General features: G+C 41.2%; 1 protein-coding gene across 1 annotated transcript; it reads right to left on the bottom strand.

The window, feature by feature from the left end:
* Window positions 1–283: 283 nt before the first annotated feature.
* Window positions 284–4500, bottom strand: LOC103706362 (ATP synthase subunit delta', mitochondrial-like). The gene is made up of 2 exons (XM_008790432.5): window positions 4120–4500; window positions 284–841 (listed from the first exon to the last, which is right to left on the bottom strand). Exons 1-2 carry the CDS (start codon window positions 4393–4395, stop codon window positions 497–499), a joined length of 621 nt encoding a protein of 206 aa, XP_008788654.3. The 5' UTR covers window positions 4396–4500; the 3' UTR covers window positions 284–496.
* Window positions 4501–13068: the final 8568 nt, after the last annotated feature.

Raw genomic sequence — 13068 nt, 5'->3', positions numbered from 1 at the left:
TCGGCTTGCTCATGGGTTACCAAAGTATCATCGTTGCGACTGTTGGGATTTTGACATAATGATCCTTTAATTTCTGATAAAATTTCCATATCAGATCCTCTTTTTGTAATAGATACGGTTAGTTCCATTTTGTTCGTGGTCTTCAATTCCACATGCTGCGTACATAGAAGGAAAAATTATCGACAGCTTGATAGGTTAGGAGACATAATATATCAAGACTAATATCTATAGCGAATTCATCTGAAATCAATATGTTCAATGAGCTACCAGTCTACCATTACTCGAATAATAAAAGAATGGTTTTTTGTTCTGGCCAAGAAGCCATGAATCAAAGAGGAAATACAAGGTATGAGGAATGCCACAAAAGGATCTTCCAGCTGAAACATTTAAATTTATTATCTTGCCCTTCCATCATTTCTCACCTTTACGGGTTGCCTATGAACTTCATGACCATCCTGAAATTGAGGGAAAGAGGCTGGTCTTCGAATAAAAAAATTCATCCAGAGATTGCAGCATTGAGAGCACTGTGAATGTCTACCCCGATCTGTGCTTCAGCTTTTTCCAAGTCCGTTGAGGCTGAGCTAAGCTTCTGGGTAAAGTCAGCAAGCCCCTTCTGAACCAAGCTAGGATCAATGTGGTCCACAGGAACAGCCTCAACAGCCACTATATCTGCAAAGGAGTTTGCATGGATGAATGCAAACCCACTGCTGACAAAATATTTGGTCACTTCGCTCCCTTCATGCACAGTAAGCAACCCAGGTTTGAGCTCTGCTATGGTTGCAACATGCCCTGGCAAAACACCCATTTGCCCAGTTGTTGCTGGTATTATGACCATATCGACCTGAAATCCATTAAAGAAAAAGGAGCAGTTAATTACGGCCATCTGGCTTCAAAATTTGCCCTTATCTTGACAGTACTGTTTAACAATATAATGGTATAGTTACATCTTCGGATGGCAAACCATGCAGTAAAGATGGCCGTACATATAAACCATTACTTGCTAACCCCCTTTAAGACCACTTGAATCGCTATGCAGAACTTCAGGGAGGAAAACAATGGCGAAGATGCGGTAAATAGTTCTGTACTGTACTGTCTTTTAAGGTGGGGAAAGAATGGAGCTTTCATGTCAGCAAACAATATAGTTTTGGAAAAATCACTGACAGTCCCTGGTGTGAAATAAGAAGAGTGGAAATGTAGGGTTGGAAGAAGTTCTCATGCTTGCAGTGCTTGAGAAGGGCACAGCAAGATTCTCTTTGTATGTATTGCTGTTGAAAAGAGGGTGGCGTGTTGTTAATCCAGACTATAACAAAAATAAAAAAGTCATGTAGCTTAAATTGAAACTTTTAGGCGAGAAGACTCCAGTTGAAGTATAAAAGAAGATGATATCTAGTAGGTAGAGTATAAAAATTAACATTCAACTAGCAACATGGTAACATACACTAAAAGATTGCTTTTCAAGTGCTATGACATGCTGACAGACATCTGTCCAGGAGCCAATTAACTTTCAAAGAAGAGATTCCTGTACTACATTGCTGAAGAACACTATAATATATTTCCCGGTATGGGTTTTCCTGATCAGCTTCCAGACGTACAGGCAAAGCACTGAGATTGAGCTTTTGTCACATAACCATGTTTAATGCAGATTTGGTCAAGAGTTTTTCCAAACTTAATGTGGGAGAATAGAAGATTATATTGTTTTCTTTTGTAACTGGTGTTTGCCGTACAGGTGGGATATCAACCACCAAGCTATGGCTGCGAAGTTGATTGACTAATTTTGTGAACATGAATGTTGATTGGAAGTTCATAGTAAGTTGGGAAGGAGAGGTAGAGGCTGGTGTTCAATCTGGAATCAGACTGGTGATTCAGGAGCTTATATTTAAACATATAACTCTTCTGCATGCCTAGGGCTTTTAGGACCTCAATTAGCAGAAGTTCACCATCACATTTATTCAGCATGACTCCCAGGTCTTCTATTTTCCGGTTCTTCAATCAGTTTCTTTCTCTCCTGATGAAATTCACTTGCCCGAATTCTCTTTTACCTATAGCCTCCAAAATGCATCCATAAACTCATCTGTAAAGCCAAATACATAACTAGCAATAGCCTTTCCTCTAAGCACCCATTCATATGAAACAACTAGTAATTTCTTGTCCTAACTTTGATATACTTGCGTTTCATTATGTTTACCATCTCAGTTTCTAATCTCATCAAACAGTGAATTAGCTTGGTCCATAACTGAAGACTTTACTTCCCAACATCCAGGGCCAGCTCATATAACAACTAAGCCCTGCATCATCTATAATATGGCATCGAAGCAGGAACGCCTAGCCTACAGAAAGAAGATCAACTCCTACAACCTCTTAACCAATTGGACTCCACATGAGCGAGGCTGTCAGTTGGTACCACCACATGATGAGGCTATCCATGTAGTCGGAAAGAGAGCAAGTATTGAGCATGTGGGGAGTACAAGGAGGGTATCCCTTCATTAAGGAAAGAGTCAGATGAGCACAATTGGATTTTTCTCAACCATCATAAGTTCACTCATTGGTGAACATATGTTTTTAAACACTCTAAATAATGTTATGAGTACCATTCTCCAAAAGTTCCTAAACTAATATGAATTTGGGCTTGCCGCAATTGTCACACCCCTCTTAACCACAGCTTTTGGGTTCAAATCTTGGGTGGTATATCCTCAAATATTTGGACTGGGGGGGTGGGGAGAGAGAGAGAGAGAGAGTAGAAGCCATGATCAATATCAATTGTCTTTATAACTTATTGATCAACAGAAAGCTTACATTTTTTTTCCCTCAACAAAGGTATTAGAGAAAAAAGATATAATTTCTGTCCTGTCCATCATTAATTAGTATCAAACTATTCTGAGGCTACAGATGTCTTTAGTCTTCATGTTGCTTCCTTTCAGGCACAGGTATTGCCCCTGACACTGCATTCACTGCACGAAACAGGTAATAGCAATTCAATAATTTTCAAGGGAGCATGGTATATGGCAGAAGATTACATTTTGATGCCTTTTTCATACTGGCACAATGCTCTTCACCTCTCTCATATTGGCACGATGATCTTCACCGCTCCTTATCGCTTCAACCAACTGATTATGTTATTCACAAGGTCATTAACGTAATAGCGAATCTTTATATATGGAACCATGCTTTACACTGGAACTTAAGAATTGCAATTATTCAATTATATAAGCCTTGTGATATGATGTTTAAGCAATTATGATGAAAACATCATAGATACTTATGTGAAATACAAGTAATTCTCCAATGAAAACAAATCAATCACACACACAGTTACAATCACATAGCAATTTTAAAGGCATTGAACATTTCATGGTAGAGTATAGAAACATCCACGCTCAACCAAAACTTGAGGTTCAACAGAGGTTGATCTATGTTTTAAGCGCTCGCATATGTTATAATTGTAAAAGATACTATAGCTTTAAAACACATTACTAAAATGAAGAAATAAGATGAATGCAACTTCAAATGAATCCCTTCCTCTTCACTAGATCTACATTTCAAAATTCGAATCAATTAGGTAATAAGGATAATGCACTTCAGATTGCTTATGGAGGTAGCCATTGAACCAAGCAGACGAATTAGCCAAATCTACTCCAGCCTAAACCTATAAAATCTCATCTTTGAGAACAACAGTAAAGTAACCAACTTTACAACACAATCCAAAACCTTCGTGCGGTCCATCAGAGAAGAAAAGGGACATGTAAACCTCCGAAAAATCTAAACTTTGAAAACAACAGTAAAGAACAAACTTCGTGACACAATCAAACCTTTATGCAATCCAATAAAGAAAGGAATCTGTCCCTTCCTGGTCAGCATCAGAGTCTTCAACATCATTAAAATCATCCAATATCAGGTATTATTCATATCCAATCTTTCCATAAAGCAAACAACTGACAATTAAAAAAAAATCTAGATCCAAAACTAACACAAAAAGGAAGCATCATCAAATCAAAATAAAACCCTAATTTTTCCAAATCGATAGGTAACAAGGAATGAGAACCAGAAAGAGAGAAGAAAGAGAGAGAGAGAGAGAGAGAGAGAGAGAGAGAGAGAGAGAGAGAGAGAGAGAGAGGAGCTAACCTCCTTGTTGGAGATCTCGGACTGGTAGGGGAGGACGAAGTTGAGGGTCAGCTTGGAGGGGATGGAGGAGGGAGTGGGAGGGCGGGGCTTCATGAAGGCGAGGGGGGTCTTCGGGGGCTCCATGTTGGGGGCCACCTTCTTCCAGGCCTCCACGAACGCCGCGTCCTCTGCCGGCGCCGCCAGGACGTCGGTCGAGAAGGCCCGGGGCGCGGCGGCGGTGCGGCGGCGGCTGGCTCCGAGGGATCGGATAAGAAAGCGCGACGCTTGGCGATACATAGCGCGTCTCTCTCTCTACTTCTCTTCTTGTTCCCTTTGGAATGAAGGGCGGGCTGCGGATGGAGGCGATGAGAGAAAGTACTGCGGGTGCGGGGTTTCCATATCGAGTGGCATTTACGGGTTGTATCAAGGGGGCGCACAATAGCATTCCGCAGGTTTTTTTTTTTTTTTTCTTTTTTTTTCTTTTCTTCTCCTCCTTCGGAACATCCACTTAAATACCCAATTTTATAAAAATACCCTTCCAAAATTTATATATATATATATATATATATATATATATATATATATATATATATATATATATATATATACACACACCCTCATAAAACACTCGTTTTGCTATTCTATCTTTTTTTTATCCTCATTTTTGTATATGTACACACGCCATCTAACGCCGTTAAAAAATTATCGATTTCAAATTAAAATAACTAAAATATTTTTAATAGGTAGATGTGCGAATAGAAAACATTTATAAGATGATCGTGATGGAGGAAAAAAAATAATTTTAAATTTTTATTTTATTTTTAATTTAAATAAATATAGTTTTTATTAACGATGTTAGAAGAATCCTTATATTACTATATTAGAGACATCTGTGCAAAAACAATATTTTATAAGAATATAGAAATAAATATAAATTTGGAGATGGTATTTACACAAATTTAAATTTTTAAAAAGGTATTGATGTAAATTCCTTTTTCCTTTTTCTCATTTCTCAACGTACAGATCTAAATCCCTTGCATTTATATTTCATTAGATTTGCAAAATGATCATTGATTGTTATAATCTAAACCACTGTGCATTTAAGCCCTTCAACACCTTTCCTAGGACCCGGCTCCAATTGGCAAGGATCGCCGCAGCATGGAATGGCATGACACCTTTTAAAGTTTTCTTTCCATTCTTTTCCCTCTCTCTTTGCTCTCCCTCTCTCCCTTTCTCCCTCCCTCCCTCCTAGAAGATGTGTAATGCTCATGTTCATGACACCAATCCTCCGTTTCATATTTATTATATGATAGATTTCTATGCAATTGACATTTTGCATTTAGTGTTTTAACGAAGTTGTGTATATTTTATACATACGTGTGTGTGTACATGTATGCATGTTTATCTAGACTGTGTGTGTACATGTTTGCATGTTTATCTAGACTGAAAATTAAAAGACTATTGAATCAAGGCCTAAAAACTAAAATGTCTAGTCCGTGAGATCTGATATGAAACGAAAATGAAATCTGTAATGTCCGGGCCCACAACCTATTAGGCCCAATAAGGAATAGGCCCAGTTGAGGTTTGGGCCCAAATTTTACTGTGGCAGTATAATTACGTGATTAGAAAAAAAAAAAAAAAAAAACGAGGGGATAAGACCGACAGGGAAGGGTGACCCGCACCCCCTGCTGGCAGCCGATGCCGGCGCGCCGGAGACAAGGGGGGCGGCGGCCAGTCCCGAGGTATGGAGGAAAGGAGAGGATGGGACCTCTCAGAGGGGGGTTTCATCCTCTAAATAATCATTTAAGCCTCTGCCGGCAACCCCAAGTGAGAGACCCCCTAGAACACTGAACGAGAGAGAGAGGGTTTGCCAAACCTACTTCCGTCGCCGGAGAAGATGCCCGTGGCTTCTTCCAAAAGCTAGGTAAGCCCTCTACCTTCTCTCCTCCTGATTTATTTAGGATAACAAAGAAAGAATGAAAGCAAAGAAGATGAAGGGGGAGGGGGTTACCGTGCGCGGCCAGGGACGTCGCCAACAGCGTGAACGCTGCCGGCCTCGGCTCGGCCGCAGGTACAGGCCGCGGACCGGCTGCGAGCACGGACGAGCCCATTGGCCGCTGGAATCAGCCGCGGGCGCCGCCGGCCGTGGCGTGACCCCAAGCTCGGCCTCTCCCGAGCCCCCTCATCTTCTTCCTTGTGATGGGAAGGGGAGGAGATTAGAGTAGAAAAAGGGTTCGGGAGAGCCTTCGGGAGAGAGAAGAAAGGGAGGAGAAGAGAGAAGAAGAAAGAATGAGAGGGTTGAGAAGGAAGGTTGAAGAAGAGGAAAAAAAAAAAAAAAAGAAAGAAGAGAGGAAGAGGGGACTCATCCTCGTCGTCGTGTGCGGCGGCCGCCGGCTTCGGCCGCGAGCACCGTCGCCGCAGGCGCGCGATGCAGGCTCGGCCGGGGACGCCGCCGGTCGTGGCCCGGCCCCCTTCCGCTCGCCGCCCCCCTTCCACTCGACGTCCTCCCTTCGTCGGAGAAGAGAAGAGGAGACCGTCGCCCTCTCTTCGCCGGAGAGTAGAGGAGAAGAGGAAGGGGAGATCGGGATGAAAGAAGAAGGGAGGAGAGGAAGCTTCGGGAAGGAGAAGAAAAGAAAAAGGAGAAGAGAAGAAAAGGAAAGAAAAAGGAAAAGAAAAAGAAAAAGAAAAAGAAAGAAAAAGAGAAACAAAAAAAAAAAAAGAAAAGAAAAGAAAAAGAAAAGAAAAGAAAGAAAATGAGAAGAGAAAAGAAAAGAGTGGGTTAACGGGCCGGAATCGGGTTCGGATCCGAAACACGGTAAGCCCAATAATAAGAAATTGGTTTAGCCAATTGAACCTGAACCCGAGCCCAATAAGATTGGGCTAAGTCTGGACGAGCCCAAACTGCAAATTGGGTCCGAATCCAATTAAGCTGAGTTGGTCTCAGCATACCTAATTGATTGTAAATCAGGCCCAATTCAAGCCCAATTTAACTGACAGAAGGTCGAATTGACCTTGGGCTAATCCTGACTCAGACCCAAATGAGCCACGTTGACCAAATCAGAGGACCCAATTGGCTAGAAAAGGTTGGACCCAATCTGGTTTTAAATCGAACCCCAAAGGCTTCAAATTGGACTTGGGCTAAATCCTTGGATAGGATCCAAGCAAGTAAGTTCATAGTATGATGAACTAAGAAATTTTATAATAAATGAATGGGGAATAATGTAATCCCTATGATGTTGTTTTAGGTGATTGAGGATTAGTCACCTGGACTTGAGCAATTTGGAAAGCGAATTGAAGTAAGTAATCTATCTTAATCTTATCGTAGATCCTGTATGATGTTTTATAAGATGAACCAGTGTTTTTCATACCATTTGAATTGTATACATGATTGGTGAGAAAGGTAAGTAATCTGTCCTAATCTTTATGGATCATACATGAAATTTAACATGTTATGCATGTACTGTAGGCTAAGAATGATATGTGTATCTGACATGCTCTAGTTACACAAGATATGAGTTATGAAATATGAACATGAGTGGTACATGTCAGTCACATAATTCATAGTTGTGCACATATTATGTTTTCATAGCTCTTGTGATACATGCAAAATGAATGGAGTTCCATGTTATGATTTTTCTTAGCATGAGTGTAAAGAATGATAATGATTTGCCCTAGCTGCATATTGCTTGTAAGGGGGTACCTAAGAACTACTAATGCTACGGGCCGAATGCAACTGAGCCGGCCTTGCCAGTGGCCGATAATGACTGAGCCAGCCCCGCCAGTGGCCGACTAATAACTGAGCAGGCCCCGCCAGTGACCATTAATGAATTCGCCGTAGCATCTATGAGGTACTACCTATACTGAGCATTATTTATGAACTCTTAAGAGCTACTGACCCAATGTAACTGAGCCGGCCTTGCCAGTGGCCGAGAATGACTGAGCCAGCCCCGCCAGTGGCCGCCTAATAACTGAGCCGGTCCCGCCAGTGGCCAAGAATGACTTCGCAGTAGCATTTAAGAGCATGACCACGGTATGCCGGGGGCACGGTTCCATGTGCATGTTTTATGAAAATTTTGTGATTTACAATACTGCTTTGTTTAAATTGCATACTTTATGAAAATGATATTTGAAGCATGATCATGAGGCTCGTTTCAGAGATTGGGTATATGAGGCGGGTGCTTCCAAATCCTGCAGATGTGTTTTTGGGGAGAAGCAAAATCGGTGAGGGGTGAAGGACGCTTGCGTGAAGCCCCGGAACCGGCCAACATCTGGCAGGGGAGCCCCGTGTTTCCCCCTCATGTGGGCCCGATGTCACGTGCCCTGCGCAGGCGGGCCGTGACATTTATGAACGTGCCTGACCAAAGCATACATTGTTTTACAACGGGTTTTGGATATATCGTTATGAAATGTTGTATTTTGCTATAACCGATATCTCCTTTAAATTGCATACATATTATGCCATGAAGATGATTAGATAAATATGCATGTCAGCTTCTCAAACCCTGCATAAACATGGTTACCGTTATGTTCGATCCGGTAAGATTATGTATGATTACTTACTGAGCCGTGTAGCTCATATCCGTTCATTTACTTTTTCTTTCAGATCCTCACCACTGATAGCTGCCAGAGACACGTTAATTTGGTATTAGCGCTTCTTTCTTTTGGGGTAAAGCAAGTATACTTTTGTGTAGATAAACTACATAGAAGCTCTGTATTTGGGTACTGACCAGCATGTTGTACTAAGAATGCTTTCATATGAAAAGATTTGGTTGGTTTGACTACCCTATTACCCAGGTATGAGGCTGCGTGCTATTGTGGGCGGTAGTCGGCAATAGCACGGCCGTGTCACGGATCCGGATCCGGGGCGTGACATTCTAGTGGCATCAGAGCAATAGGTTAATCATGAGTAAAAATTTCAAATTTTAATAAGGGAATGGGTAGTTAAGTCTCATTCGGTAAGGTTCTGCATCCTTGGAAAGAGAAAAAAAAAAAAAAATTTGGTGTTTTCAAACAAAATGGTAGCGACCAAAATAAGAATAAGCTAGTTTGGAGATTTCTCGATAGAGTAATTTGTATTTTGGATTATGATTTTGACTGATATTAAGTGGAGTACTAGCCATGGAATGTTAAAGTACATTGTGATTATTTGTGTATCAGTATATAGGTGATTTTGAAAGTTTAACTTGATACTGAGTACGGTGGATGATACTTCTAGTTTGAAGTTAATTATTTTGATGGCAGGATAGGGTTCATCCATAAGTTGTTTAAGGCTTGGACAAGGAAAGCTTTTATGTTCTTTGAGGTTAAAATCTGTATGACAATTATGCATGAAACTATTGTATAGAAAGAAAATATATCTGAGAATGACATTTAAGAGTTTCTCCTTTGTTTACTTGGAATGTGACATATTAGATCTTTTCAAATTACAATGCAAGATTGGTATTTTGATTGGAAGTCATTTAGTAAATTCTGGGATAATTTCCAATCTTGAAGAGTATTTTTGGCTCATTTTATATGAATGAAGTTGCTGAAAATGTAAAATTTATTTAAAGCATTGTCGCTTATTTAAGAGGATCTTATGTTGGGATACCCTTTCTTTGCTCGCTCATGGAAAAGTAAAAAGAAGTTTTGGCTAAGTAACATTCGATCAAGATGGAGGAAAGATTTGAAATGCAAATACAGATGAAGAATTAAATAGTTCTGTTTGTAGGCAAATAGTATGTTGATCAAAAGTTATTTGTGAATTCAAAGGAATTTGATCAGAATGCGCAGCGAAAACATAGTGAGCTGAATTATTTATCTAAGTTGGCCAGAAGTATTATTCTTTTGATTCGGAAAGTTTTAATAACAAAAAATTTGATCTATTTTCTTGTGTAGTAAGATTTTTTTGGATAAATAAAAGGAGAATGTTCTGATTTCTGGATAGCACTGTGCTATCCTAGATTCTCCAGTTTTATGTCATGCTAAGAAACTTCTTAGCATCTTTTGACATGAATTAATAGATCATCGATTTTGATCTTGGATCTAGAATATGTTGGTATGAACCTTCTCCCTCCTAAATTTGAAGCTTGAATTTTTTTAATTAATATCCATCCTTTATTCGATTGAAAGAAATTAAGGTTGTCAATTGACTTTGATGAATAACTATCAAGGGTGGATTGAAGTTGTTTATGATCTAATCTTGTGATAGATCGGGTAATCGAGAGCAGTTGATACTTTGACAAAGAAACTTGATCTTCTTATTCAGAATTAAGATGTTGATTTTATGAATAATCTGGAGAGAGAGCTGTATAATCTTCACCCGTGAGTTTTTCTATTATTGGTAACTCCCGGGAGAATCTTGGCATCTTAAATTTAGTATTAACGGATTGATGGTGCCTTGGTTGGGCTTAGACCTGAAATGTTCCCTACTCCTAGCTATGACATCTTCGATCTACCTATCTAAAAGGGGTTTGAAGTTTTGCTAGGATAAAAGTTGATCATAAAATTGTAGGCAAGGTTAAGAGAAGAAAGAAGATAATAGATTATGAAAAGTATTTGATGCTAATGCTCTCACCTATTTTTGTTAAGCCGATTACGATCTTTGTGTGGACTTAATCAAAAGCAATTAATTTCTCGGGCCAAGGATTATAGCATCTAAGGTGGGAAGATTAGTCTTCTTTTGGAAGAGATCAAAAGAACTCCTATATCATAAATAGAAGGGATCAAGTTTTGAGGTGCCATGATTTTGCCAAAATCTTATCAGCAAGCATTTTAAGAGGGAGACTAACCGAGAACTAGAGGGTGGCTCGATGGTTGAATACTTTTAAAGCCTGAACCTTAAGGTATGACTAATTTCGAGGACGAAATTATTTTAAGGGGGGTAGGATGTAATGTCCGGGCCCACAACCTCCTAGGCCCAATAAGGAATAGGCCCAGTTGAGGTTTGGGCCCAAATTTTACTGTGGCAGTATAATTACGTGATTAGAAAAAAAAAAAAAAACGAGGGGATAAGACCGACAGGGAAGGGTGACCCGCACCCCCTGCTGGCAGCCGATGCCGGCGCGCCGGAGACAAGGGGGGGCGGCGGCCAGTCCCGAGGTATGGAGGAAAGGAGAGGATGGGACCTCTCAGAGGGGGGTTTCATCCTCTAAATAATCATTTAAGCCTCTGCCGGCAACCCCAAGTGAGAGACCCCCTAGAACACTGAACGAGAGAGAGAGGGTTTGCCAAACCTACTTCCGTCGCCGGAGAAGATGCCCGTGGCTTCTTCCAAAAGCTAGGTAAGCCCTCTACCTTCTCTCCTCCTGATTTATTTAGGATAACAAAGAAAGAATGAAAGCAAAGAAGATGAAGGGGGAGGGGGTTACCGTGCGCGGCCAGGGACGTCGCCAACAGCGTGAACGCTGCCGGCCTCGGCTCGGCCGCAGGTACAGGCCGCGGACCGGCTGCGAGCACGGACGAGCCCATTGGCCGCTGGAATCAGCCGCGGGCGCCGCCGGCCGTGGCGTGACCCCAAGCTCGGCCTCTCCCGAGCCCCCTCATCTTCTTCCTTGTGATGGGAAGGGGAGGAGATTAGAGTAGAAAAAGGGTTCGGGAGAGCCTTCGGGAGAGAGAAGAAAGGGAGGAGAAGAGAGAAGAAGAAAGAATGAGAGGGTTGAGAAGGAAGGTTGAAGAAGAGAGAAAAAAAAAAAAAGAAAGAAGAGAGGAAGAGGGGACTCATCCTCGTCGTCGTGTGCGGCGGCCGCCGGCTTCGGCCGCGAGCACCGTCGCCGCAGGCGCGCGATGCAGGCTCGGCCGGGGACGCCGCCGGTCGTGGCCCGGCCCCCTTCCGCTCGCCGCCCCCCTTCCACTCGACGTCCTCCCTTCGTCGGAGAAGAGAAGAGGAGACCGTCGCCCTCTCTTCGCCGGAGAGTAGAGGAGAAGAGGAAGGGGAGATCGGGATGAAAGAAGAAGGGAGGAGAGGAAGCTTCGGGAAGGAGAAGAAAAGAAAAAGGAGAAGAGAAGAAAAGGAAAGAAAAAGGAAAAGAAAAAGAAAAAGAAAAAGAAAGAAAAAGAGAAACAAAAAAAAAAAAAAGAAAAGAAAAGAAAAAGAAAAGAAAAGAAAGAAAATGAGAAGAGAAAAGAAAAGAGTGGGTTAACGGGCCGGAATCGGGTTCGGATCCGAAACACGGTAAGCCCAATAATAAGAAATTGGTTTAGCCAATTGAACCTGAACCCGAGCCCAATAAGATTGGGCTAAGTCTGGACGAGCCCAAACTGCAAATTGGGTCCGAATCCAATTAAGCTGAGTTGGTCTCAGCATACCTAATTGATTGTAAATCAGGCCCAATTCAAGCCCAATTTAACTGACAGAAGGTCGAATTGACCTTGGGCTAATCCTGACTCAGACCCAAATGAGCCACGTTGACCAAATCAGAGGACCCAATTGGCTAGAAAAGGTTGGACCCAATCTGGTTTTAAATCGAACCCCAAAGGCTTCAAATTGGACTTGGGCTAAATCCTTGGATAGGATCCAAGCAAGTAAGTTCATAGTATGATGAACTAAGAAATTTTATAATAAATGAATGGGGAATAATGTAATCCCTATGATGTTGTTTTAGGTGATTGAGGATTAGTCACCTGGACTTGAGCAATTTGGAAAGCGAATTGAAGTAAGTAATCTATCTTAATCTTATCGTAGATCCTGTATGATGTTTTATAAGATGAACCAGTGTTTTTCATACCATTTGAATTGTATACATGATTGGTGAGAAAGGTAAGTAATCTGTCCTAATCTTTATGGATCATACATGAAATTTAACATGTTATGCATGTACTGTAGGCTAAGAATGATATGTGTATCTGACATGCTCTAGTTACACAAGATATGAGTTATGAAATATGAACATGAGTGGTACATGTCAGTCACATAATTCATAGTTGTGCACATATTATGTTTTCATAGCTCTTGTGATACATGCAAAATGAATGGAGTTCCATGTTATGATT

This window comes from Phoenix dactylifera, chromosome 16 (genome assembly GCF_051530095.1).
Source record: "Phoenix dactylifera cultivar Ajwa chromosome 16, Ajwa_hap1_PhDact_Kaust_v1.1, whole genome shotgun sequence".
Classification (NCBI taxonomy): Eukaryota; Viridiplantae; Streptophyta; class Magnoliopsida; order Arecales; family Arecaceae; genus Phoenix; species Phoenix dactylifera.
The sequence above is the reverse complement of the archived record's forward strand: the minus strand, read 5'-3'. Positions and strand labels throughout refer to the sequence as shown.

Excerpts from the sequence above, each read along its gene's own strand:
- LOC103706362 (XM_008790432.5), bottom strand. The coding sequence starts at position 4,395 with ATGTATCGCCAAGCGTCGCGCTTTCTTATCCGATCCCTCGGAGCCAGC. Across the intron at positions 842-4,119 it reads CCGAGATCTCCAACAAGGAG|GTCGATATGGTCATAATACC; the intron begins GTTAGCTCCTCT and ends AATGGATTTCAG.